Source organism: Fomitiporia mediterranea, assembly GCF_000271605.1.
Source record: "Fomitiporia mediterranea MF3/22 unplaced genomic scaffold FOMMEscaffold_15, whole genome shotgun sequence".
NCBI classification, from domain to species: Eukaryota; Fungi; Basidiomycota; class Agaricomycetes; order Hymenochaetales; family Hymenochaetaceae; genus Fomitiporia; species Fomitiporia mediterranea.
The window spans coordinates 1246066-1270144 of record NW_006760400.1 but is presented as its reverse complement, the minus strand read 5'-3'; the positions used below and the strand labels follow the sequence as shown (position 1 = coordinate 1270144).

The window sequence follows — 24079 nt, the reverse complement described above, 5'->3', positions numbered from 1 at the left end:
ACAAGTAATAAAATGTAGATAATTTTGGATGAGTCAATGACCTCATCATCGGCAGGCACAAACATGGACCCACAACAAAGAACCAAGAGGGAGATTAGTGTAATAAATCATGTCTAAGCTAAGGTACATGGGTAATCTACATTGCCTACAGCATGAACTAATCCAGTCGCAAATCCACTGACGAAAATTAATCTCTCGAAGCTTCAGCCACACGAAATGCTATCCGAAATGAAAATTAAATGCAATTCAATGCATTAAGTCCTCGCTTCACGCGCCCCCGACACCGTACTTTCTCAGCACTCCCCTCCAATCACCGACATCCTCCTTTCCCATGGCGACGACCGTAGCAGGTTTCGCCGCATCGGCACCGAAAACGCGATGTGCGACGCGCCGTATGTCGTCTGGTGTCATCTCGTCAATGCGGTCGCACATTTCCGACACAGGAACTTTGCGGTTGTGTACAAGGATCTGATTTACAATATCGGTGAGGGGCGGACGTGGGATTACAAGGACAAGGAAAACAGTTAGCGGGTAAATTCTGAAATCACGGCACATAAAAACGTTGCCTTACCTGCCGACCCAAATCTTCTATTTCGACCGCCCGACTTTCTAAGGCCATCATGAGACTACTCTTGAGTTGATTCTTTGCCTTATTTAACTCCGCCTGACCAACCGGCACGTGTAGGAGTAAGCTAATCTGGTGCACGAGGTAGGGCATTATCTGGGCGGGTGTAGCACCTTGACGCGGGGAAGAAACGGGCAGGAAGCTTGCGAACAAGCCTATCAAAGATGAGTCTGTGTAAATGTGGTGATACGCCTCGCAATGGTCAATCTGGGGTTGGTGATTGAGAATATGCGTGTATAATCTCGAATACATTCCCTTGCCGGGGCCGCCGGCAGAGAATGAACCGCCACCTCCAAGCAGCATTTGCATTGTCGCTAATGCATAAATGTCAGGCGAGGCAATGCCAGGACCCTCCCACGCCAGGTAGATATGGTTGAATTCGGTTTCCGGCTGATGAATGAAATAATGTCCTCCCTTGTAATTTGATGTCGGCGGAGGTGGGGCTGGTCCTGAAGTGTCTGAAACAGTTTGAGGGTAAAGATACGACGCTGCTCGGGTAAAGGATTTGTATAATGAGGGGGAAGGGGGGTTTTGAAGAAGATGTGTAGGGGAATGGTTCTGGCGGGAAGCAGCAAATTGCTGCTGTGAAGGCTGAGACAGAAGGGTAGAGTCACTCTCACCCTTTAGGGAGGAGAAGAACTTGTCTGTCTGCTCTACTAACTCTTCGTGCGGCATTCCTGCTCCGGCGATGACTATTCGCTCAGGTCTGTACCATTTTGCCATAAAATCTCGCAGAGTATCCGCGTTAATTAAATCAATCCGTTCTTCTGGGCATAGAAGCGGATTGCCCAAACCTTTCCCCCCATAAGCGACTTGATGCAGTATCTCAGGAAGAATGAGTTCTGGTTTAGCGCTGATTTCACGAATTTCGTAACGAGTTGCGTCCCGCTGACCCTCAATCTCCTCCGGAAGAAAGGCGGGATTAAGCACGGTGTCGGCGATGACCGAAACGGCCAAAGGTGTTGCACTTTGGAAATGTATGGATTGATACATCATTGCCTCGCGCGATGAGGAACATTGAATTTGGCCGCCGAGAGCATGAATTGCAGAAGACATATCGAGATCAGAACGTGCTCGAGTACTCTATGCGGAAAGTGAGCCGAACCCATCGCACGAAAATTCCCACCGGACTTACCTTGAAGGCCAATCTGTCGAGAAAATGGCTTACGCCTGAGTTTTCTGGCGTTTCATAACGCGACCCAGCATCAACATAGAGACCAACTCCCGCGAAATGTCCAGGGGCGGCCTCAGTTGCTACCCGTAATTTATTTGGGAGGGTTGTGATTTGAACAGGAGGCGCAGACGGTGCCGACTGAGAGTGTAACGTCCGACGAGAACGTAGGGCCTGTCGTGCAGCCGAGGAAACCGCCTTGCGCATGGTCAGTGTGGTGTAGAGGATAGGTTTGTCTGTCTGACGCATGCGAATTTTGGGTCAGTAAAACCACGTGACTGGTTTCGGCAGGCTAATCTAAATGTTACAAAAAAATAAAATAATATAAATAAACTTTTTCAGGCCCACGCCACTAATCCTGCCTTCAATGCTTCACCGAGTCTTAACCTTCAAAGACAGAGAAAACTTTAACTTCCTTAGATCTGACCCGCCTAGATCTTGCTTTTCGCTTCCTTGCAATCTGTCGCGATGCTTGCTCATCTAGTAATACATTGAAGGAAGAAAGTAGAAACTACCGAGCATGGTCTAGTTTCTCTCTAGACCTCGGCCCTTTATGACCCCAAGTACTACCTCTGCTGGCAGCTTTTGTCCCCCTTGCCTGCATATTTACGTATGGCCGCTGGTACCCGGTTTCCTATCGGTCTACCGCGGGGTAACGTTGAAAGACACATTTGGTATACGCGAACCGTGTTCTTGCCGATATCATCCTTCTGCCCAAATTCGGACTGAGATAGCGAGACCCGATTGAATAGGCATCTTTCTCCGATCACCTAGGAAATAGTGACTCGTAAAATTCGGACTGGGAACTTTTTCTTTCCCTATATCGCTCTCGTTTCCCTACAACAGAACCAGCGCTGTTCGCTCTACGGGCGCTTCAGATCCAGCTCCTTTGAACGGGTTCTACGGTCTCTGTTTCGGAACTTACGGGCAGCCCGGACGTAAGTTTGCCGTTTAGAAGTCTACTGAAGCATCCCATTTTGCAACGCGGAAAACGATCGCCGAGCAAAATTTGAAGGTCAGACAACTCTTCTCATACGCCACCGATGGACTGGCTCGTGAGGCCGAAGTGGCCAGGGGTTAAGACGGACCATATATCACTATTAAACTTGATTCGCTCTTTTTGTTCATTTAATTACAAAGCCACGATCTCGGGAACAAGAAGCGCTCCATCCCCTCTTCTATACTTCGACAGGTGTCGCTCAACACTCGCGACGCTAACCTATGCCCGGGACTGTTGCAACTCCTTCTGGTGACGATATAGGCTGCGTTATTTTTCAAAGCGAGGATGTATATCATTGCCCACATTGCAAGCAAGTCATCCCCCTTCCTTCAGACCACAGAATCCAAAGCATCTACTCGGTAATTCAAACCCATCTAGAGAAGTGCATGCCCTCATCACTGTACGTGATCCTTCTAACTGATCTATCCTCATGACTGCAATCGATCCTAACAAAGTTTCTCGCGCGGTATTTCTTAGCCTTCCAGGCAATCTCTCTAGTCTTTTGCCTCTTCCTCAGAGATTTCCTCCTCTAGCCGAAGCGTGCATGCCACTACAGCCTAGACGCACGTGGTCCGCTGAGGACGAACGTCGCAGGCGCTTAGAGGAAGATCCAGATGCGTATGATGTGGGGCCGCACACTGTTACTTGTGCAGGATGCCATCGGCCCATTCGACTCAATGCTACTGGAAGGTATTATGCCGCTAATTGGAATAAACACAAGATGGGCTGCAAGAATACCAATGCAGCAAACGGTGCAAGTGCTGTATCGGCGGTATGTGTTGCAATTATGTAGCTACAATTTCGGGATTCATACGCGTACCATGTATAGGAATCAAAGTTCACTGGGCGTGTTGCCGCCTTCCGCGTCGCCAAGCCGGCAGAGTCCTCCGAACCCTTTACGATCCCAACGAAACTCAACACGTTGACGTCGCAGGAATCTAGACATCTTCCTGCACATGTTCTATACCCTTCATCACATCGGCTAGATGGTACAGAACGTACAGACTCATGGTCTGATCATTTCCCTGCTAAAGGCTTATCTTCGGTCGGGGAACACGGGACAGCATCGACCTCGTACCGCGGAGAACGCTCGGGGATGAGCAGACGGTCTGCCAACGATCATTCAACTGATGCGTCGGACAAGAGGGCTCCAATCGCACTCACTCACTCCGATACCCCTAAAGCACAGGTGGACAAGGTACCTGAATCACCTACGCTATCAGGGATGCGCAGGCAATTACGGAGTCCGACTGGACCGTTGTCCCGTGTGGAGGAACAAGAAGCATACGGGTCTATGCGTACCCCGTTAAGGGGTGAACGAGAGCGGTATGGCCAGAGTCCACATGCCATACAAGCAATCGGCCCTCAGCGGAAAGAACCGTCCCCTCTACATCATTCGGAAGATGCCTTTCGTCACGATACTCATCAGCCTCCGTTAGAAGCACCGCCCAAATTTCAGCGTGTGCTTGATAAGGGAAAGGACCATCACATCGAGCACACCTCACCGCACGTTCTTCAGCGAGCGATTGAACATAAACACCAATATTTGGCGGCTGAATTTCAACGAAGAGGCACGCCGATCGAGCATGTATATGCCATCAATCGCACAAGTAATATTGACTCAATTGCTAGCCAAGAGAGATCTTCTGGGCTTGGAAGGCAAGCTCACAGACCACGGGTTCTAGCAGAGCGAGGCTTCGTCTCGGACTTTGGTAGTGATTCTGCGGCTTCTTCACCAGAATTCAGTGCTTCACGGTTAGGCAGGTCATTGAGCAACACTACGTCAGCTTTCTCGGACTCCACATTACAAGCTTACAGCCGTCTGGATGACCGTGTTCTTCCTCCCCTCAGCTCATTGTCACTGACACACAGGGCCAACTCAAATTCTTCAGTAGCAACTCTTGAGAAGCCCACTCATCACAATTCCCAAAACGAAGAACGCCACAATAGCTCCAGCCTCGGCGCTAGTCTGGATCGCAGCCCGTTGTGGCGAGAGCGAACGCATGCATGGGTTCAAGCGGGATCGGCATGGTCGGGGTCAGACCGCGAGGCCCCGGAGTCCGTGGTCTTGCCACCTATCCGTGCCACGTTAGATTCACCGCCAAGCAATGCGCCGGGTACGAGACGGCGGCAGAGAGAAGCTGACGGCAGTGATGACAGCTCCATGGATGAAGATAGGCCATCTCCGCCGAAGGTGTTTGTCGTGCCCATGAATGCATCGCGCACGTCTTCCACGCCGCGAGCGGATGATTTGTCGTTGACTTACAAACCAAAACGCGTATCTTCGGACGAAGATGCAAATGTAGGCGGAGATTCAAACCGCAGCACTTTTGTGGGAAATCAATCCGAACGTGAGTTTCGGGCTCGTCTGTGATCGCGACTCATAACTTACGCTCAATATCAGGAAATGAGAGCATTGCAAAGGGTTCGCAAAACAATATCCCGAGGCTTCACCCTGTCTGGAAATGGGAGAGGTCCGAGGATGTACCGCGATCTCGTGGGTTAAACAGCGAAAACGACGTTCTGATGAGCTGAAGCTAGCGGGGCAGAACAGCCAACAACATACCCAGCGGCATAGACATAGGATGCATTTACTTTTTGGTGGCCTACCTATTTCAGATACCCAGAATGCTTCCTTTCCCAGTATCCCTTGTTCTTCGTGTATTTGCAACGCATGCTGCTGTTGAACATGACCACATTTATGCAATCACGTATTTATATATACAATCATCATGTTTGCAGATCTATTTCGACGGGCGTAATAAGATTTGTTAAGCTTTCTGATCGCCATTCCCATATCGGGACGTGCACTGTGGTGAATCTCCCGCGTCTTTCTTGTTCCTCAACTCAACTAACCACAACGTCGCGTCCTTTCCCTGCAACTTTATGCTACAATGGACGTACTCCCGACCGAGCTTTGCTTCAGAATACTCAGCGAACTTGACTACACAGAAGTTGGTGTGCGGGCTCTGGCACGCTGTGGAATGACAGGCAGCAGCACGTTGCGTGTTGCATCTATGGATTCTAAGCTCTGGAAGCCACACTACGAACATCGCTACACACACGCGGAAGCTGCAAAAGAGAACGATAGACGTAATATATTTGGAGAGGACTGGAGGAAGCTGTACCATTCACGTCGGCGACTAGACCATGAAGCTCTCAAGAACCTGCGAATCATCGAAGCTGTTTCGCCTGAGGCGCGGATTGAGCCTGCAAGGCGAATAGCACACCTTGGACTCGATATCTGGGATGTCTTATCCGACGAAGCAAGCCGACCATCTCCTCCCCTCTTTCAGACAGAAGACGATATTGAGAAGGTGAAGAATGGTTCTCCACTCACCAATTTAACAAGGAAGTATTGGGCGGCCGAGCTTAAAAAGATCATCGCTAGACGGACTGCTATAGACAGTTGGACTAGTCTGAGCCAGTCTCGCGCGGATGAGGAAATAAATCCTCTTCCGTTCGAGGAAGCATTCGCGACGCTGTCTTGTTTCCACGGCGTCCTTCCAGACGAAGTAAGTTCCACATACATTCACTATTCGAAATCCCACCTTAGTGTATCTTTTCAATCGCACGCGGCAGATTATGAACCTTGTCAATAGAGAAATAGACGGATGCAAAAGATACCTTGAAACAGAGAATATATGCTGCGATCCGGGAGCTGAAGAATTTGTTACGTCACGGTTATGCACGACTGTGTGTGAATACATGCGCGCCCAAGGCTTTGACAAGACCGAAGGTAAGTGCCGTTAACTCTCATGTGAGCAGAATGTAATTCATATGCCGGCAGCTAATCGGTTTTACGACGTCCGCAATAGTCTACCACACCTTTTCCTGACATCCTTCCGTCACTGCTTGCCGATATCGTTGGTCTTTATCTTTGTCGCTATCGTGAAAAGTCTTGGGGTGAAAGCTTCGGCCCTGAACACCCCTAACGTCGTGATAGCACTCGTCCATGATAGACTTGTGGACGTATGCGGGCAAGCCTTCGCAGAGTCCATTGCTACAAGATCATATCAAGACGTCGAGCAAATATTCTCAGAGCATTTTCAAAGGACTATTACAAGCCAACTACTTTCGCGTGTCGCACGCAATATCGAGGTAGCAGCGGACCAGGAACTCCTTAGGGAGGTGAATGATAGACACGACCTCTATCAAGATGACAACTTCTACACATTGCTTCAAGCGCGTTACATGGCGCATTGTCTAACAGCGCTAACACAGCCCATGCCGGATAAAGCAAATGAACAACGCATCTTTTCAATAATCGCATCAAAGTTCTTCCCTCTAGATATGGACCTCGTTGTACTTGATAAAGTTTTGACTCACTGGGACCGTCCCAGTCGCCTGGTAATCATGCAGTTTGGTGGCGAGTACTTTCTGGAAGACGATGACAACCGAAACCTCTATAAACTTGAATCGCGCGGCGTACTGCGGAATCTGTTTTCCGCTGATTTGTTTGTCGGACAAATCGTTTCTGCTAGAAACTTCACCCTGCGCGCAGTAATCGGATGGAAGGTACGAGTTTTTCCGTTTCATACGCGGAACTCGGGGGGCGGACGTCTAATCCAACTTATGAACTTGACTATATTTACCAGACAACTGATGAAGGGATAGTTTGCTCGACCATCTCATATTACCACAACTACGTCAAGGGTGAGTTCCCCGTTCCCGTTCTCTAATCTGATTGCTTGGCCAACGACGAGTCATTTGTTGTCAAACAGATTACCCCATAGACCTAATGACGCCCACAATATGCACTGTCCAAGATCTCCGAACATTCCTTCGCAACCCGATTCTCGGACAGTATTTCGAGGATGCGGAATTTTGCGCGTTGAATTTGAGTACGGGGAGGGGACGGGGACGATTCATTATGAATAAGTACCTGAGGAATCTGTATCCGGAGGACGAGGAGATTGGGGCACGATGGATTAGAAGTGGCTGACCCACGGTGGTGTGCGGTAGCATGAGACGATCTAGTGATGAATTGATGAATTTATGTAGTTTCTTGTATTTTTTGCACGATTATCACGGAACATAGATGTACGATTTGAGATACATGCTGTGGCAGCATACCCTCTTCTACGAGTACGCAGGACAAATATTACATACAAGTCAAACAACTCTATCTACCTACAGGAAACAAAGCTTACGGAGTACTACTCGACCCAGCATCGATCATCTCATAAATCCACGACATAAGCGCAGGGTCCTTGATATGTACGCTCTCCATCAAGTGCCTAATACCAAGGAATGCTCGTCTTCCTCTCCTTTCACCTTCTCTATCCGACTCACTCTGTTCACCATTAGCAGTAGCAATAGCGACGTCCTGTTCGTCAACTTCCTCAACCACACCAGGAAACCCAAAATGGTCTGCATCGACACGGGGAGCCACTTCTGATGAGGCGAACGACGCGCGGAAGAGGGTTCGGAGGATGAGTAAGGCAGTGAGCGCCCCTGTAGGTGGGTCACGCGCTGGTGATGGGTAGGCGACGACTGTCTTTGGTTCGGGTGGGGTTGGACGCTGCGTTGCGTCTGGCATTGGGAATTGTTCTGAGGCAGATGAAAGCGTTATTCGCGGAAGCTTCTCTGGGTCGGTCTCTATCGAATTGAGTGGGACGTGTGTCCATACGTGAGGGATGAGTGTAGAGAGTGAAGTCGTCGAGAACTGGCACGTCGACCATTTACACGAGTAGGAGTCGTTGGTGGCAGGGGTAGAATCTCCGTCTTCCCCTACCATCTTTTCCTCCACTCCCTCCGGGTGTAACGTCTCGAAATGCGTCTTAACATGACTCCGCAACGCAGCAGGAGTCTCAAACGGCCCAGCCTGGCACTGTGACCGATCCCAATGACATACAAGCTGCTCAACGACAACCTGCTTCGTACGTTTACTTATTCCACGAATGATGAACTTCTGCGTGGGTACTTGAAGTACCATAGCTTGGGCAGTTGGGTAGACGAGACTGGCATTTTTGATGACATCCGACGCGGGTAATAGTGCTTGGCGATCTTGGAAACGAGTAAATGAGTCTTTGTAGGCGTTCCAGAACTCGACTTGCGTGAGTTCTTCGTTGGGGTTAAGTCTGATAGCAGTCCGTAGCCTGTAAACGATAAAATAAGATCATGACATAAATTGGAAAATACGAAACACTCACCATTCAAAACACCTTTCAGGTTCCGAAAGTACTCCAATTCGCTGTAACTCCTCTTCAGATAGGTCATCAATAACAGATTCAACCTTTACAGAGGGCACCGAATGACTCGGAGCACTAATGTCAAGCGTCGCAGTTTCCTTATCCTGCTGAGAGACCATATACCCCACGAGGGCTTTAAGCACTCCTGGCATATCCGGGTGCAACAAGAATGCCTTCGTCATCGGCGGATACGACAAGTGTGCATAAAAGAAGTTAAGGCAGGCATCCACGAGCGCCGTGTCCTGATAAAGTGGAAGATACCGAATACACGCTGTCAACGCGGGTGAAGATTCATTCGTATGTGATACGTTGTGCGGGATGCCGAAGAGTGCAGTAAGCGCGGACAAGGCGCTTATGATTATCGCTCTGTTACTCGACTCTCCTGCAAGTTTCTCCAGAGCTGGAACAGGATTCGGAGCAGTGGTGTTTCCCTTTGCCGGCGGTAACACATAGGTTCCTGCTAGACAATGTAACAGCTCGAGAGTATATAGTACGAACTGAGTGTTTTCGTCCGTATCCAAATCGAGTTCATACAGCGCACGAATGATCAACGGGCGAGTCTTCGAGTGTGCAGAAAGTTCCGACGCATTTTGACTTCCAAGGGCCGCGTTACGAAGGATGAAAAGCGACTCTAGCGCATATCGACGATGTCTCTCTTCCGTCGAAGTGGGCGCGAACAACGACGCTGCAGCTGCGTTAACTCGCTTTGTGCCCTTCAAACCACTGTCTTGTGTTGATGATGATAGGGTAGAAGGAAGCCCGTATTCCCTAAGAAACCACTCCGGCCACTCAAACAACGCATCAACAAGTCCAGGTATAGACGAAAGTTGAAACTGATCATTACAACTCAACCGACAAAGCCGTTCAAGTGCCCATGTAACCTCCGAGTCAAGACCAGATCTTAAGGAGAGTAACATCCTGTTCATCGGTGTTGGCTCTGCATACCATCCTGTCAGAGTATAACAGCCATACACCTCATTATTAGCATCACAACTTCCAATAACAAAAGCAGAAAGGAAAAAAAGAGACAGGGGAAACTACTCACGTTCATAATCATCCCTCAAAGGCTGCGCCGCACGCGGTACGTACGCACCAGCATACGCCGCTGCCATCTGCTGCTGCTGCTGAACGCCCGCATATTGGTACTGTTGAGAAGTCGACGCATAGCCGCCCGTGGCACCCGTCGGCAAAGGCGTCGGCGTAGCCTTGTACGCCATCTGTACTCCTCCTCGAGTATACCCGCTCATTTTTGTTGAAAGGTGGATATCGTGGACGTAAGCAATGTTGAATTAAATTTCAAAAGAACGCGTTACTTGAAATTGAATCACGACGCGTCTTCTTTGTTTGTCCTTATTGACTAGTATTATTGCCGTGTTCGGAAAGTCCAATTCCTATTCATTGAACTGTACCACTTGCTATTTTTCTCTTATTTATAACAAGTTATATGATTTATCGAAATTGTGGGGTTCAAAACAAACAACAAAGTAGAATAATATAACATCAGAAACGCAAAAGTGCCTCCTGTATTTTACTATTTACAATCTACCAGCTCTACTCACAACCACACAGTAGCTCAAGAAGTTAGCATAGTGCATAACGAATAAATTACTTCAAGAAAAAGTGAGGTGACACTGACACTGACACTAACAAACAAAAACGAACGAACGAAAGCACCAGCAGGCTATTCGAAAACGAAATACAATACAAAACACAAACGAGGGAGGTTTCTCTGTATCTGTACTTCTGTATTTGCAGGAAAAAAGGGTGAGGGGTGGAAGATAGGTGGAAGGATGGAGGGTATGCGTTGGCGTTGGTGTTGAGGTTATGATGCTGTAAATACAGGAAGGGAAAAGAGTTCATCATCACATGTCATCTCATGACAAAGACAAAGACAAAGACAAAGACAGGATTGGGAGTTGATAATTAAAGAAAAGAAAAAAACGAACAAGCAAGCAAACAAGTAATCGTCTTTTGCATCCATCTAGATGCTCCGAAGCGTACGAAGGGGTCGAAATCAAACTCGAACATCATCATCGCATCCCACTCTTCGAGTTCCAATCCGGTACGTGCACAGAATGCACAGCGTTCGATTCATAACCCGGTGGACTATCGTCATACGATCCCTCATGCGTCTGCCCCAACCCCTGTCCTTGGGGACTCCTCGTCCTCCCTACACCCACCGCTCCAAGCCCGGTAGAAGCAGTAGGCATAGGAGGCGGCGAAGTCGACACCACCGGTGCTCCATACGCAGTCGGCGAAGTAGACTCTTCAGGTACGGTGTTCACACCATACCCCCCTCCTCCAAGTGTATAACTCCTATCTTGTGTGTGTTGGCTTTGTTGGTGGTAGGGAGATTGGTAGGAGCTCCCCACTGCCGCTGCCGTAGTTGCAGCTGCAGCTCCAACGTTCCCGTACGCATTACTCGAGGAGTTGTATGGGTCACTCGTCCCATACGCCGCAGAATTATAAGCATTCGACGAGTAATCGCCATATGCAGTCGCTGTTGTCTGAGGTAGTGGCGGAGTCGAACTATGGTAGTACGGGTCTGCGTATGGTTGGGAAGGTTGACGAGGGGGTGGAGATGTGCTGTGTCCGTATGCACCAACAGTAGCTTGATTATTATAGGCGTCGGTGCTATACGCAGTTGCTTGTTGAGGGTGTGAATACGCGTCGTACTGTGAGTAGGCTGAAGGGTATTGTTGGTGTTGTGAAGAAGCTGCTGTATGATCTACAAAACCAAAAAAAGGAAAAAAAAAGGAAGATATATTAGACCAAAGAAATTAAGAATAAGTGAAAGCACGAGGTAAGGTAACGCACATGTAGTTCCACTATTCGTATGCCCATACGCCGCTGCACTCGGATGGCGTCCGTGTGCATTCTGGTTGTCAGCGGCGAGGTATCCCGCTGTGGCACCAGCAGCTACTCCAGCAGCCGCAGCACCAGGCGCTGCGGAGTGATACACCGACTGCGGATTGCTCGATGCACCAGAGTACCTTCTCGTCGGTGGGTATCCCGTGCTTCCGGCAGCACTCGAGCGTGTAGGCGACGACGGCGTATAGTACTCATCGACAGCGCGCGTACCAGGTGCAGCTTGAGCGTACCCGCCCCTATACCCTTGTCCAGCCGTACTCGCACTACCTTGCCTTCTCGCACCCATCGGACGTCCAACAGCAGCTGCAGTAGTCGTCTGGTCACGATAAGGAGAAGCCATATCATCTTCAGACCCATCGTCCATCTGTTTGAGTGGACGTACAACGTCCGCATGTTCCGGGAACGCCGGGAGCCCAATCTCGTTCTTCTGTCTTGCCTTCCTGTCAGCCTCAGCTTTCACAGCATCCAGACGCATCTGCTCTGCATGGTCCGCAGTAGGGTTGTTCGCAGCAAATCGTCCCATCCACGAATTGTCCATGCGCCCATCTGATCCCCTTGGCCTCCGTCGCACACAACACCTCCCACAAGCATACACACATCCACTAAAGAACAAGAGTATCCACGCAGCCAAAGTCAACCAAACCGCACTCCCAAAAGTCGCAGTTCCATCAAGACTCTTCACACGCGCTTTCACGATGAAGAACAACACCAAATCAAAGATGAACGCAACAAGCGCGATGACAGCTGCAAACCCGCTAATACAACTCGAGCAACACGTCATACTCATCTCACGTACATGTGCCAGCAACCCAAAGAATGCTGAGATGGCTGCTGCACAGAGAGCGATGACGTGCAAGAAAAGCGCGTAGGTGATCCACTTGACGACGACAGTCGGGATTTGTGCGAACTTGATGTTGTCGCCCAACAACGCATTCGCGTCGAATGCATACCCGACACTGGGCTTCGAACAGGTCGTACCATTCGTTGCAAGGTCTATACAATAACCCAAAGTGCCAAGTGAGATCGTGCCGTTGACGTTGTCAACTGTGAGTGAAGCCTGGAGAAAGGAGACGGATTTGATGATGGGGACGTTAAAGGAGACGATGGCGAGGAGGATCGTTGCGATGAGGGTGACGATGAAGCCGGGCGTCGCTGGACGGAATATCATGGTGGCGACGTCGGCGGGGTCAGATAGTGAATGAATGAAAGAAGAGAGAAGGATGGTGGACAGTTAAGATGTGCAAAGTTGCGATGTGCTGTGCCGCCAGAGCCTGAGAATCCAAGAATGGCAGTGCGCTTCTGCAGCGCCTCGCTATCCGAAACACTCCTTAGTCGACTTCACCACAAGATTACAGCAGACACTCTTAATTACTAACCAAATATACCACACTAATAACTGCAGTCCGGATGGAAATAACACAGGATTACATACATATGAATACTTGTGTCAGATTGTCACTTATTAATTAACGAATCCAACCGTCGATGCAGTGTTAGTGTCGGTGATTTCAGATAACATGTGCAAACAAACAAGCAACCAAAAGTCCCAAAAAAATACAAATCATAAAATAAAATAAAGACATTATTTGTTGGTGAGGTGAGAATTGTTAAAATTGCGAAGTAAACACCTATGCAATCAGCCGTAGTCCTGAAAACAGTGTGAGCAAGAAAAGCAATGGCCCGATGACCGTGTGAGCACAACAACACAAATCCCACTTCACACTCATATACCGTCGTCGTCCTCGCCTACGCCGCAAGATATAAAAACCAAGCGAAAAAAGTCGATAAAACAAATGACTTCTTTCCTCTTGTCCCCTCCCAACTTTCTTCCTCGGTTCGTATCAATTCGAAGTTAATACTGCAGAAGAATACGAAACGTAGCGCCGCGCGCATTGTTCCGCATCTACTACTTCCGGCATAGTTAGTCCCCGAAGCACTCCAGTCATGATTAGTATCGAGTAGATAGGTTCGTCGTCCTGCGCTCTTCTTTTCCTCTCGTTTTCAACCCCCAACCACCACCTCGCTGTCAGCTCGTTTCCAGATTTTGCTCCAGCAAAATCCCTGGCCGATCAAGGAGAAAATTGAGTTTTCTAATTTGCAAACCGTCCCCATGGAACTTCTCGTGCAAAACCGCCACTCCAGTCTTCGACCCGTCGTTGTGCGATAAGCGACATGGTACTACGAGCGGTGCCAACGAAGCCAGCACCAAGAGATTGTACAACAGCGTCGATGAAAACCGGATACCTGGGGTAGGAAAGGAACGTAAGTATCAACAACGTGGATCGAGCAATTTAAACGAGACGAGGAGGCAAACGCCGATCACATGGGAAGACGAAAGGTAGAAGGAAAAGAAACATACCACTTCCCAAAGTTTTCCTCCGTCTTGAACTCCTCATGGTCAATCCACTGCCATCCCATCTCACGCACACCAGCCCACCATTCCGGATCACGCTCATCGCTAGTCACAAGCACCTTCTCCACCTCAATTCCCTTCTTCTCTCTCAACTCCGCGCGCACTTCCTCAACACGGTCATTAATCGCACTAAGCGGTGCAAAACACCCATCCTTATTCTCCTCATCTTGGCAATACCGGCCAAAATCACCGTGTCTCACATGCATCGAAATGAAAGGCGGTATCTCTTCATCAGGTCCCGTGCCGAATGTTTGACGGATCATATCTAATGTGACCCTCTCCAAGCGCGGATTCCAGTGCGCGTGTGTGCCGACGAATCGCCACGCAGGGCTCCAATCGTAATTGAATTCGAACGGAGCTTCAGAGGAGACGTAATACGGGAAATCGAAACATGCGAATTGTTCATCTGGCAGGGCGGTGTGTCCGCTGCCCGGCGCGGGGAAGGGAGCGGAGGCAGGTAATCGTGCGCGTTCCCTGCCGTCCGGGAAGGTGAGCGTAGCAAGGGAGAAGAAGCGGCTGTGTGGGTCGTTTTGGTATTGAGGTCGGGGGAGTAGAATGGCGCTGCTAGGAATGGGTGTGTAGGAAACGTCCAGTTTGAGATTCCGCTCGAGCACGTTGTATCGCGGCTTCTTCTCTGCATCCGTCGAGGCAGTTGCCCAGATACTCCAGCACCCTAGTTCGTCAAGATTCTCTGACCCCGGGATCTTAATATCAGACCACTCGATGATGGGAACAGAGCTGGCGGCGGAGAGACGCGGCAGGTCTAACACCTCGCTAACGTTTACAAAACCGGCGGAGGAACCGAGATGTGAAGGCACGAAGGGAGGGAGGACGACGGTGCGATTGGTCAGGACACCCATGTAGATGAGGTTGAAATAGGTCATGACGTCGTTTGCTACAGACGGATGAGTACAAGGATACAAGACGGACAAAGAAAGGCGTACTCCAACCAGCGTTGATCCAGGATGTGATGTATTTGGTGTCATCACGAAGGTTGTCTAGGAGGAGGATGGAAACGCGGTGTTAGCACGCATACAGACGATGGACGGCGGGCTGCTCACCTCTGAAGCTATGCGTTGGGGCACCTCGCACCTGCGGAGGATACACGGGGAGATAGTCTACAGCGTCGTGTTCGGGAAACACTTCAGGTCTCGGCACGATGGAACTATCACTCTTGGATACATGGAGAACAGAGAATATTGCGAATACAAGGAGAAATACAAGGATGGCGGCAATGGCGAGCACGCGTGGTCGGCGTGCTAGGTTGCGAAATGGAGAGGACGAATGTCGTGCGTTGTGAGAATACTTTTCGACATAAGGGGGAGAAGGACTTCGTCGGCCGGGACGGCTGGAGTATATCTCGAGGTCGTCTGAGTCCATTGCCTCGTGGTCTGAGGCGGGATGTCGCTGGCTCTCGAGACTGTCTGTGCGTGGCGATGATGAACGCGTAAGGAAGGGCGCAGAGCTTGTGGGAGAGGAGGGAGAGTAAGCCATCGGTGGTAGGGAGGGCGACGACCCGAGGGTGACCGTGCAGGCGAGGTGAGCGGGTCAGTTTAGTCCTTGGTGTTCTGAATGGCACCGTGCATGGGCAGATTATAGGCGATCCGTATATGGAAGTAGCACAACACATCTCTTCCTTCCTTCCTTTCTTTGATTTCTTTTCGGCTTGTTTCTTCCGACTCTCTCTTCCCCTTGCGGCTCGGCCCGTCCCGGCTGTCTTGCACCGCATCAACCTTGTTTCAGCATCCGTGTGTCCTGTTTCGATTCCTGCCTGATTCTCCGCCGCTGATTCTCCTCTCTGGTTTCGGGCAGCGATACCGACACGCGCTATATACAACCTCATCCGTCTGCACCTATGCCTGCAGGGTCTCCTCTCCTTCCGCCTCTCTTTGCTTCCTCCTTCCAACCCCCGATACGACAGCCATGGCAGCTCCCAACCAGCAGCAACAGCAATCGTCGCCTGTCCAGGTAGCGGGCGTCGTCTCATTCTACATGGGCGCCGCGCTTGTCGTAAGTCCCTCATTCCATTGGCTTCGCTTGTCTTGAATTTCGCTTGTCCCGTGCTGACTAGTGTCTCTAGATGGTCTTCGTGTATGCAGCGCTCTCTTGGCATCGTATTATTTAAGTACTAATCGTCTCACCACTACAGTAACAAGGCGGTCCTCAATAGCTCACCCGAGCTACCGCTGCTCTTCCTCTTCATCCAGCTGCTCATTGCTGTAGTCCTACTGCATGTCTCCGCCACCCTCTCACACAAAGTCGAGATCCCGCGACTGGAGCTCGAGACAGCGAAGAAACTGACGCCAGTCGTCCTCGTCAACATCATTGGTCTCATATTCAACACACTCTGCCTGCGCGATGTTGAAGCCAGCTTCTTCCAGGTGCGCTCGCCACATTAATAGTACTTGCTCTTCCGCGTTATATGCTCAACTCGCTTGCAGATTGCTCGCGGAATGCAACTGCCCCTCACGATTCTCGTTTCCTCTATCAGCACACGCTCGCAGCCTACAACACGCGTCCTCGGTGCAGCTGGCATTGTCACCATTGGTTTCCTCCTTGGTGTCTCACCCGCATCCCTCTCATCGCTATCCTTCTCGCTAACTCCTGCTGTGCCCACTGTCGCAAACCCTGCTCTGCGAGGCAATCCACATGCTGCACCAGGCATTGTCTCACTCATCTACGGTGTCCTCAGCGCCCTCTTCATCGCATTCCATAGCGTGCTCATCAAGTCTTCCTTACCTCACTGTGGCGGATCAACGATCCAACTCGCATACTGGACTAACCTCGGCTCTGCACTCTTCCTTGTTCCCTTCGTACTTCTCAAGGGTGAAATCTTCAAAGTAATCGACCTCGCAATGGGTGGAGCCTCAAGTACTGGTGGAGAATGGAACATGAGCGTGTTCGTATGGGGTACGCTCGTCACTGGCATCTTTGGCTTCTTGCTCTGCGTTGCCGGATTGTTGAGCATCAAGGTCACGAGCCCCATTACACACATGTTTTCCAGCGTGAGTGTCTTTACACATTTTGCTTCAGTGCATCATTCGTTTTCGTTTTGTCTCGCTTTCGTATCGGATCTGCGGTTGTGTATCCGCATCCGCGGGAGGTCCTCCATTGAGTATGGATGCTCCCATGCACTCCCCATTAGTTCATGCCGCCTGGATCGCGTGCTTTCTGCCGCCTATGCCATTAATACCTTTTCGTGCGGTGGATGGCATCACCATCAATGGGCTATTTTTAGCTCGGCATTTCATTTCATTCATTCATTCATTCATCATATCTTATCCTATCCTTATCCCATCCCCGACTTCCCAACTTTGTTGCGCACTCCCCGGGCCGCGTGCAACGATCATACCATCGATCTAATGAAATTCGGGTCCCTGACGCTCGAGGCCCAGACTAAGATTTCGCGCATGAGTGCGGGATTTTTATTGTGAAAAGTAAACCGCTATCAGATGCGCTCGTCCCGCGACCTCGTTGCGTTGCCTTGTCTTGCCGTGCTTCGACGGGGTGCGTGCTGAGCCGTGGACGTTCTTCCATCGAGCATCTTTATCTTTGACTTCCCTATACGCCTTACGCCTTTTGATGTGTCCGCTCTCACCCGTTTACTTCGGGCACTTTATCCTGGATACACCCATTTGGCACCTGTGGTTTGTTTCTTGCCGTCTGACTTTGAAAAAAGTCATTTCTCGTTCATGCAACGAGGACCCCTCCTTTCTCCGCTTGAAGTTGTTGTATTTTAGAGTGCCACGTTTCCTCAACCTGCGACCTGGCCTTCGAATATGCCGGATCGCAGTGCAGTGCAGGGCGGTATCAGCATTGCACATGCTGGCTGGCGGAGTCTGTCCGCCTTCTGTGTACTTTCTCATCTTGGCGCTGTTCTTCCTTTGTCCTTGCCTTCCGTTTTTGATCGTTCCCGGCTTCGGCTAGTAAATGATATTTGAAACGACTGCTGACTTGATTTTCGTTACTTTTCTTCTCACTACAGGCCGCGCGATCCGTATTACAGACACTCCTCGGTGTTTGGTTGTTTGGTGATTTACTTAACGTGTACGTGATTTTCTTCCCTTCCATCTTTCCAAATTTCCGTTTCCTCGTTTCTTCACTTCGACATCTTATGCACATTGCACATTGCACATTGCAATTTGTTTTCGATCGGGTGTGCCGCCGTTTGAGGCCGTTGTGTTGCCTTATACGCGTGCCGTACCTCGTTCTCTTCCGTTTTGGGAGATGCGTACGTACATCGCATTGTTACTTCTAGCTTCTAGCGTGGGGGGCGTGGGGGATTCTCAGGGGCCGCCGCTACCTGCGTCCCGCTGGCTGCTTCTGCGGCGTAAATGACAGGAGATGAAAATATGACGGCCGCTGATCCTTCCATGACGCGCGAACTCTTCGATCGTGTTATGGCATGGAATCATGCGACGTCCATGTCATTTGTCAATTGGTCCTGTTGGCGGATTGAGTTGTTGGCCTGACGTTTCGATCGTTCATTCGTGCCTACCACTCAAGAAAGGGGCACGACAAATTTATTTTCTTCCCTTTCTATTATCTTCGAATTTGACTTTTTATTTTAAATCTGTCGTTTTACATTGTTTTTCCGCTTCGGCAAACATAATTAACCAACCTCTCATTCCTCAACAGAAACCGAGCATTATCAATCATCGTCATCCTCCTCGGAACGATGTTCTACACTTGGGCCAAACACTTCGAAGGCCTCCAACGTTCTCCTTCCTCAGGACCATCTGGCAACGAAGCTATAGGTATGAAAGCCCGGGATCTTGAGAACCAAAAGTGGAATCGAGCAGGAGGGAGACTGGAGACTGTTGCAGAGGATGAGAGTGAGAGTGATGAGGATGTGTTGTTTGATGTTGAGAAGCATGGGAGTCGAAGGGACTAGGGATCGAGAGATTGAGGAACTAGAAATGACTGTTTATTCTTGTCTCTTGAATGACGTTACGAAAAGAACTTAGTTTAGCTACTTAGCAATGCACCGAACTCCTCCATGTACTCTTGATTCTTGACAAGGACTCTCTCTCGCTCTCATTTTGTCGTCTTCACTCGTTATTTATTCGTCCTTCGGTCTACAAGATATCTTACTTCTTGTTTGTTTTTGTTTTTACCCTGTTCTTTGTTGTTACACTCTCAGTTGATTAAATTGTTGTCTATGCATACAGTAAAATAGATTGTGTTTCGTGTATTCCCTCCACAATCATAGGTATAAGAATAATCTACATTGACACCATAGACAGACGACTTATAGCCACTCTACTAACACTATCACGTCGAAACAAAACAGGTGCCTTAAACGTACAAGAATCGTTGGTTAGGGGACCTTAATGATGCATACAGTAACTTCCCAGCGGGTATTCATTTGACAGGGATAAGACGTGTCGTGCTGTCAGGATCTTTTGTTGTATTCAACGTTAAAGGCACAACATTATCACAGGGAATGAAATCAGTGTGAATTGGTGTCGAGTATGTAAATTATGCATTATCTGCAGATACAGCGTGTATTAATTTAATAATACTTCCGATCTTGACCGATCCAGTTCAGTAATCATCCATGTTTGTATTGTATTTGTTTTATAAGCAAGTCAGGGGCCAGAGCTCCCGAATTTCAATTTAACGTGTTTGTAGTAACGTCAAGTCTTAAGAACGAGGGGAAACACGTACAGTGCTACGCTAAATCAGGAAACCCACTACGGGGACATATCACCGAGCCTAATTGAAATAGGTGGGTCCATGACGCAATAGGTTCGCGGCACGCGCCGAGGAGCATGTCTACACTATTGCATTACTGTCGCAGTAATGCGTTCATGTTGCTCTAGTCTAGTGTGAGCGCTAACTAGATAGATAGCTATGTTAAGAAGACACGAGGTATTGAGAATCTGAGACACTAACCTTGCGGTGTGTTGAAGAGGATTCGGATTCGGAAGTGCTTCCGAGTGTGTATGTACAGTTCAGTATGATTATTGACAGTATTGAAGTTGTTATCTATGTGTGACGCAATAAATAGAAGATTCATAGAAATAGCCAATGTTAATTCTTGGTGCTTGGAATGGTAGTTAGTGCTACCCTTTTGGGCACTAGGTATCAAATATGCATGCATATATTCAAATATTATACGTCCACTCGATGTGAGTGGCTTGATTTTGCTATTCCTGTGATCTCCTACATCCTATAAATATCTACATACGTGTTATGCACTGATGTAGGTTTGTCATAAGACATCATAAGTCCATAATAAACTGGATTGATTTGCCTCACAGAGTGATAGGTGCTAACACTGGAAAAGGATTGAATGCGTGAGTTTATCCTTCTAAAGCTTTCTGAAACTTGAGTCGGGTGAATATCACGGACGCCTCATGTGGAGCACTACCATTACACATAACACACATAAAGAATCAAAGTACTCCTATCAGCCCGAACTGAAAGCCGTTATTCTCGGAATCCGGTTTCACCGTAATTCCGCTAGAACATCTTGACATAGGAAGACGCTCGTCAAATATAACAGCAGGAAGGAAACGATGTGACTGGTTATTAGCATTGATATCAAGACTATTTTACTACATATTCAAAATGAGTATGGAAGTGAAGAAGGAAAGAAGGCGAAAGTGATGAGGTGGACGGAGCCGCCGTTTGTCCACCGAGTTCAGTTTAAGGCACCTGAATGATAGAACAATACTAAATTGGTGTCTCTCTGTATGTCAACTGCGATTCAAGTTTGGTAAAACTAGCAAGTGAAGATAGGAAAGAAGAAAAGAACAGATCAGTTTGGTGGGTTGTTGCGAGACCCGAATGGAAGTGGAGTGCCCCGAAGAGGAGAAGAAGACGAAGACTGGTTCTATGCTACAAAGAAAGTGTATTACTATTATTATAAGTCTACTAGACACTCGCCGTCGAATTCAGCCTTGAAGCCGGGCTTCACTGGTGAAGAATCCCGAATCAAATACATAGTAAGTAATATTTATCAATGTTCAACCCAAATGGAATAGAAAAGACAAATACCCGACGAGTAAACTTCCGGACTGTATTGGATTTACAGTATAAAAGAACATATTGCAACCGCAAATCGTTTTCTCCAATTGGCCAAGGCTTCCTTCCATAACATCACAAGCAGCCGAATCAGAGAAAATCCGGAACAAGTCAGTACGATCAGAAAACACACGGACACATCTCTTTGAGATGTTTCTATTCAATTTTGGTCAAATTAGCAAGAGAGTGAGTCTAGGCCCCACCTTGTGCTTGTCAAGCAAAGAGTTAAATCAATTAGATAACTCAAGCTACTTACTCGACCCGGAACCAAAAGAAAACACTGCCGCAAAAAAAGCCAAAACAAATGAACAAAATCCGTAAATCCGTATAGACTAGTGACGTTCATCAAACAAGGCGATCCCGGCTGCCACAATTCATTTTAATGATGTAATAAATAAATAGCCTATCTTCCTGCTGATCATAAATTGAATCATAACCATCCCTTTTGATTCAAAGTCTTTGCTGATCACACAGCTAAACAAGTGAGTAGATCCGTGTTCCCCGTCGGGCAAGCCGATTTTCTGTTAATCCGAGGAAAAACAAACAAACAAACAAACAAATCAGAGTTGCTATTGATCCGGTAGTCCGATAGGAAGTTTCAAAGGGAAAGAAAGAAAGGAGAGAGAGTTTCGCGGACGGGGACAGAAGGATGATGATAGGAATCATCATAGATAGGTTCGGTGCGCTCAAAAGGAGTTTGTGTAACCGTATCCATGTTGTTCTCTTGCGTGGTTCGCGTAGAACATAGCCGCTGTATTGACGATCACAATCAAACGCGGGAGAACCGGACGGGAAAAAATCAAAGATGTGTATTGTTGAAGGCGTTACAATTTTGACTGACTGACTGACCGAGTCGGATCCGTTGATACTGATTGAGTACCGGCTACAGGGTGAGCTGAGATGGAAGGGAACGTCAAGAAGGGAAGAAGTTGATTCTGATGCCTGTTGTCTGATGCATACACGTCGGCGGGAGTGAGAGCTTGCGCACTGTCCGTGTCTATATTTTCCTATGTATGCATGCAATTGCATGCGTAGAGAAGCCGACAGCGCAAGTAGAACGGACCGGAACAGATAGACGCTCGCATGTTATCCGCTATCTATCTCTCCTCTTGAGACACGCAATGATGCATACATACGCGTGCCTATGTATTCAGTGAAGCTCGCGGAACAGCGTGTCATGGAGGAACATCGCGAAACTGTCCTGAGGGGGAGAAGAAGCGGAAATCCTCACTTCCTTCACACCTAATGTATCGCCCAAGTAGTGAAAGAATACAGTCAAATGATTGTCATGCCGTCTAGACCTTCATCCGCTCTTCTCCCGCGTTGTTCGTTCTTTTTCCCTTTCTCACATAATTTGATTAAGTACGTGCCTTTTCCAATACGGTTACTCACCATTCAGTGAATCGATACAATTCCATTCAACAAGTCGAACAGTAGATGAGCAGACATCAATCAGCATAACCACGGAAACAACACTAGTGTTTCTCGAAAGTCGCGGGTGGGCAAACCGGCCAGGCCGGGCTGACGATGAGGATGGAGAAATCGTAATCCATACCTAGCTTTGTCTTGATACCCTTAACGCAAATTTCTGCCTCGCTTACGGGCAAATATCTCGCTTTTGTTCTAATGCCTGACATGTTCGGAATACCGACTGAAATCAGATAAACAAGGTTTTTCATTTTTAGGCCAATTGCGATCTTTGTGCGAGGGTTCAAGATCTTCCGCTACCATCTTAAATAATCAAACACTAGTAATGCTGCCGCATAAATGAAAAAAAGGAGAAGTGAGACAGCCAGCGAATGGCTGTTGTGCCTGAGTCGCGTGCTTAGCGGGCATAAGTAGGCTTTCTGTATGTTGACAGTTGCAGAGAAGACGAAGAATGGCCTAGATGCCTGGAACGACTTGTTGGCGCCTGGGCGGATGCAGGACGGCCCAAGCCCAAAATAAAGATATGCCAAACACAGAGAAAATAACAAGCGAGCAGTTCGACGACCTGTTCTGATGCGATGTAGGATCAGTGCACGTGGAGAGAACAGCAGACGTGGATCAGGGTCACAGCCTCTTCCTGCGCTTTGCATTTTCCAGAGCACGGAAGAGATGTTCGTTGGGGTTTCGGAGAGGGCATCCCTACGGTTGTCTTAGACATAGGCACCTGCTTCGGCGATATCTTGCCAAAAACAGATGGATGAATGTATTCTTAGACATCGTATGGAGACTACGGCGACGCGCACTGCCAGCGCAGCTGCGAATGCGAAGCCCCGAAAGTGCATTGGAGCGGAGTCGGTCGGCCAGGGCAATCCGCATGCGGGTTTTGTATGCACATGTGTACTGTATATGGTTGTGATTGCAGCATGAATGGATGTCAGAGTCCGAATGAAATGCGGAGAGGTGATGCCGACTGGGAAGGCGCCCTCCTCGCGGTTCGGCGAGATGCGTACAGGATGCATTCAGGGACCCTCACCTCACTAATTCTGGACCCAACCTGGTACGATTGCGGTGTGTGTGCGTTTGAATTTTGGAAGCCACTTGCATCTTGATGCATCACCGAAACTTTATGCTGTGGACGGACGGCAGAGATGATTCCGTCTGGTATGATGATTCTCTTCCGGAAAAGAATCAGAACGCAGAACTGTCGTAAGGAGAATTCTGCATTGTTTTTATTTGTTTTTCGCCTTTCTTCTGCTTCGATCTGCGAGACTGGGGATAGATACGGAGTGGAGTAGGGTGCAACGACGTACAAGACGCTACGTAAGAGGAGCGGACGAAAGAGAAA

At 48.7% G+C, this 24079-nt stretch overlaps 6 protein-coding genes across 6 annotated transcripts; 3 read left to right on the top strand and 3 right to left on the bottom strand.

The window, feature by feature from the left end:
* Positions 1–97: 97 nt before the first annotated feature.
* Positions 98–2003, bottom strand: FOMMEDRAFT_113929 (mitochondrial processing peptidase; the record flags this gene model as incomplete). Its single annotated transcript, XM_007271068.1, has 3 exons — positions 98–468; positions 572–1708; positions 1761–2003. 3 exons carry the CDS (start codon positions 2001–2003, stop codon positions 268–270), a joined length of 1581 nt encoding a protein of 526 aa, XP_007271130.1. The 3' UTR covers positions 98–267.
* Positions 2004–3340: 1337 nt separating this feature from the next.
* Positions 3341–5490, top strand: FOMMEDRAFT_170935 (uncharacterized protein; the record flags this gene model as incomplete). The annotated part of the gene is made up of 3 exons (XM_007271067.1): positions 3341–3568; positions 3626–5147; positions 5201–5490. 3 exons carry the CDS (start codon positions 3341–3343, stop codon positions 5329–5331), a joined length of 1881 nt encoding a protein of 626 aa, XP_007271129.1. The 3' UTR covers positions 5332–5490.
* A 229-nt stretch (positions 5491–5719) lies between these two features.
* FOMMEDRAFT_23533 (uncharacterized protein) lies at positions 5720–7814 on the top strand. Its single transcript, XM_007270866.1, has 5 exons — positions 5720–6311; positions 6379–6535; positions 6587–7314; positions 7395–7452; positions 7521–7814. The coding sequence occupies exons 1-5, from the start codon at positions 5781–5783 to the stop codon at positions 7739–7741; spliced, it is 1695 nt and encodes a 564-aa protein (XP_007270928.1). The 5' UTR covers positions 5720–5780; the 3' UTR covers positions 7742–7814.
* Positions 7815–7827: 13 nt separating this feature from the next.
* On the bottom strand, positions 7828–10204 carry FOMMEDRAFT_129050 (uncharacterized protein). The gene is made up of 3 exons (XM_007271066.1): positions 10036–10204; positions 8952–9939; positions 7828–8897 (listed from the first exon to the last, which is right to left on the bottom strand). Exons 1-3 carry the CDS (start codon positions 10100–10102, stop codon positions 7946–7948), a joined length of 2007 nt encoding a protein of 668 aa, XP_007271128.1. The 5' UTR covers positions 10103–10204; the 3' UTR covers positions 7828–7945.
* Positions 10205–10752: 548 nt separating this feature from the next.
* On the bottom strand, positions 10753–13044 carry FOMMEDRAFT_129048 (pali-domain-containing protein). The gene is made up of 2 exons (XM_007271065.1): positions 11808–13044; positions 10753–11718 (listed from the first exon to the last, which is right to left on the bottom strand). Exons 1-2 carry the CDS (start codon positions 13027–13029, stop codon positions 11021–11023), a joined length of 1920 nt encoding a protein of 639 aa, XP_007271127.1. The 5' UTR covers positions 13030–13044; the 3' UTR covers positions 10753–11020.
* A 309-nt stretch (positions 13045–13353) lies between these two features.
* On the top strand, positions 13354–19474 carry FOMMEDRAFT_23530 (uncharacterized protein). Its single transcript, XM_007270865.1, has 8 exons — positions 13354–14105; positions 14221–16022; positions 16087–16284; positions 16355–16365; positions 16424–16655; positions 16716–17279; positions 18260–18321; positions 18913–19474. Exons 3-8 carry the CDS (start codon positions 16198–16200, stop codon positions 19166–19168), a joined length of 1212 nt encoding a protein of 403 aa, XP_007270927.1. The 5' UTR covers positions 13354–14105; positions 14221–16022; positions 16087–16197; the 3' UTR covers positions 19169–19474.
* Positions 19475–24079: the final 4605 nt, after the last annotated feature.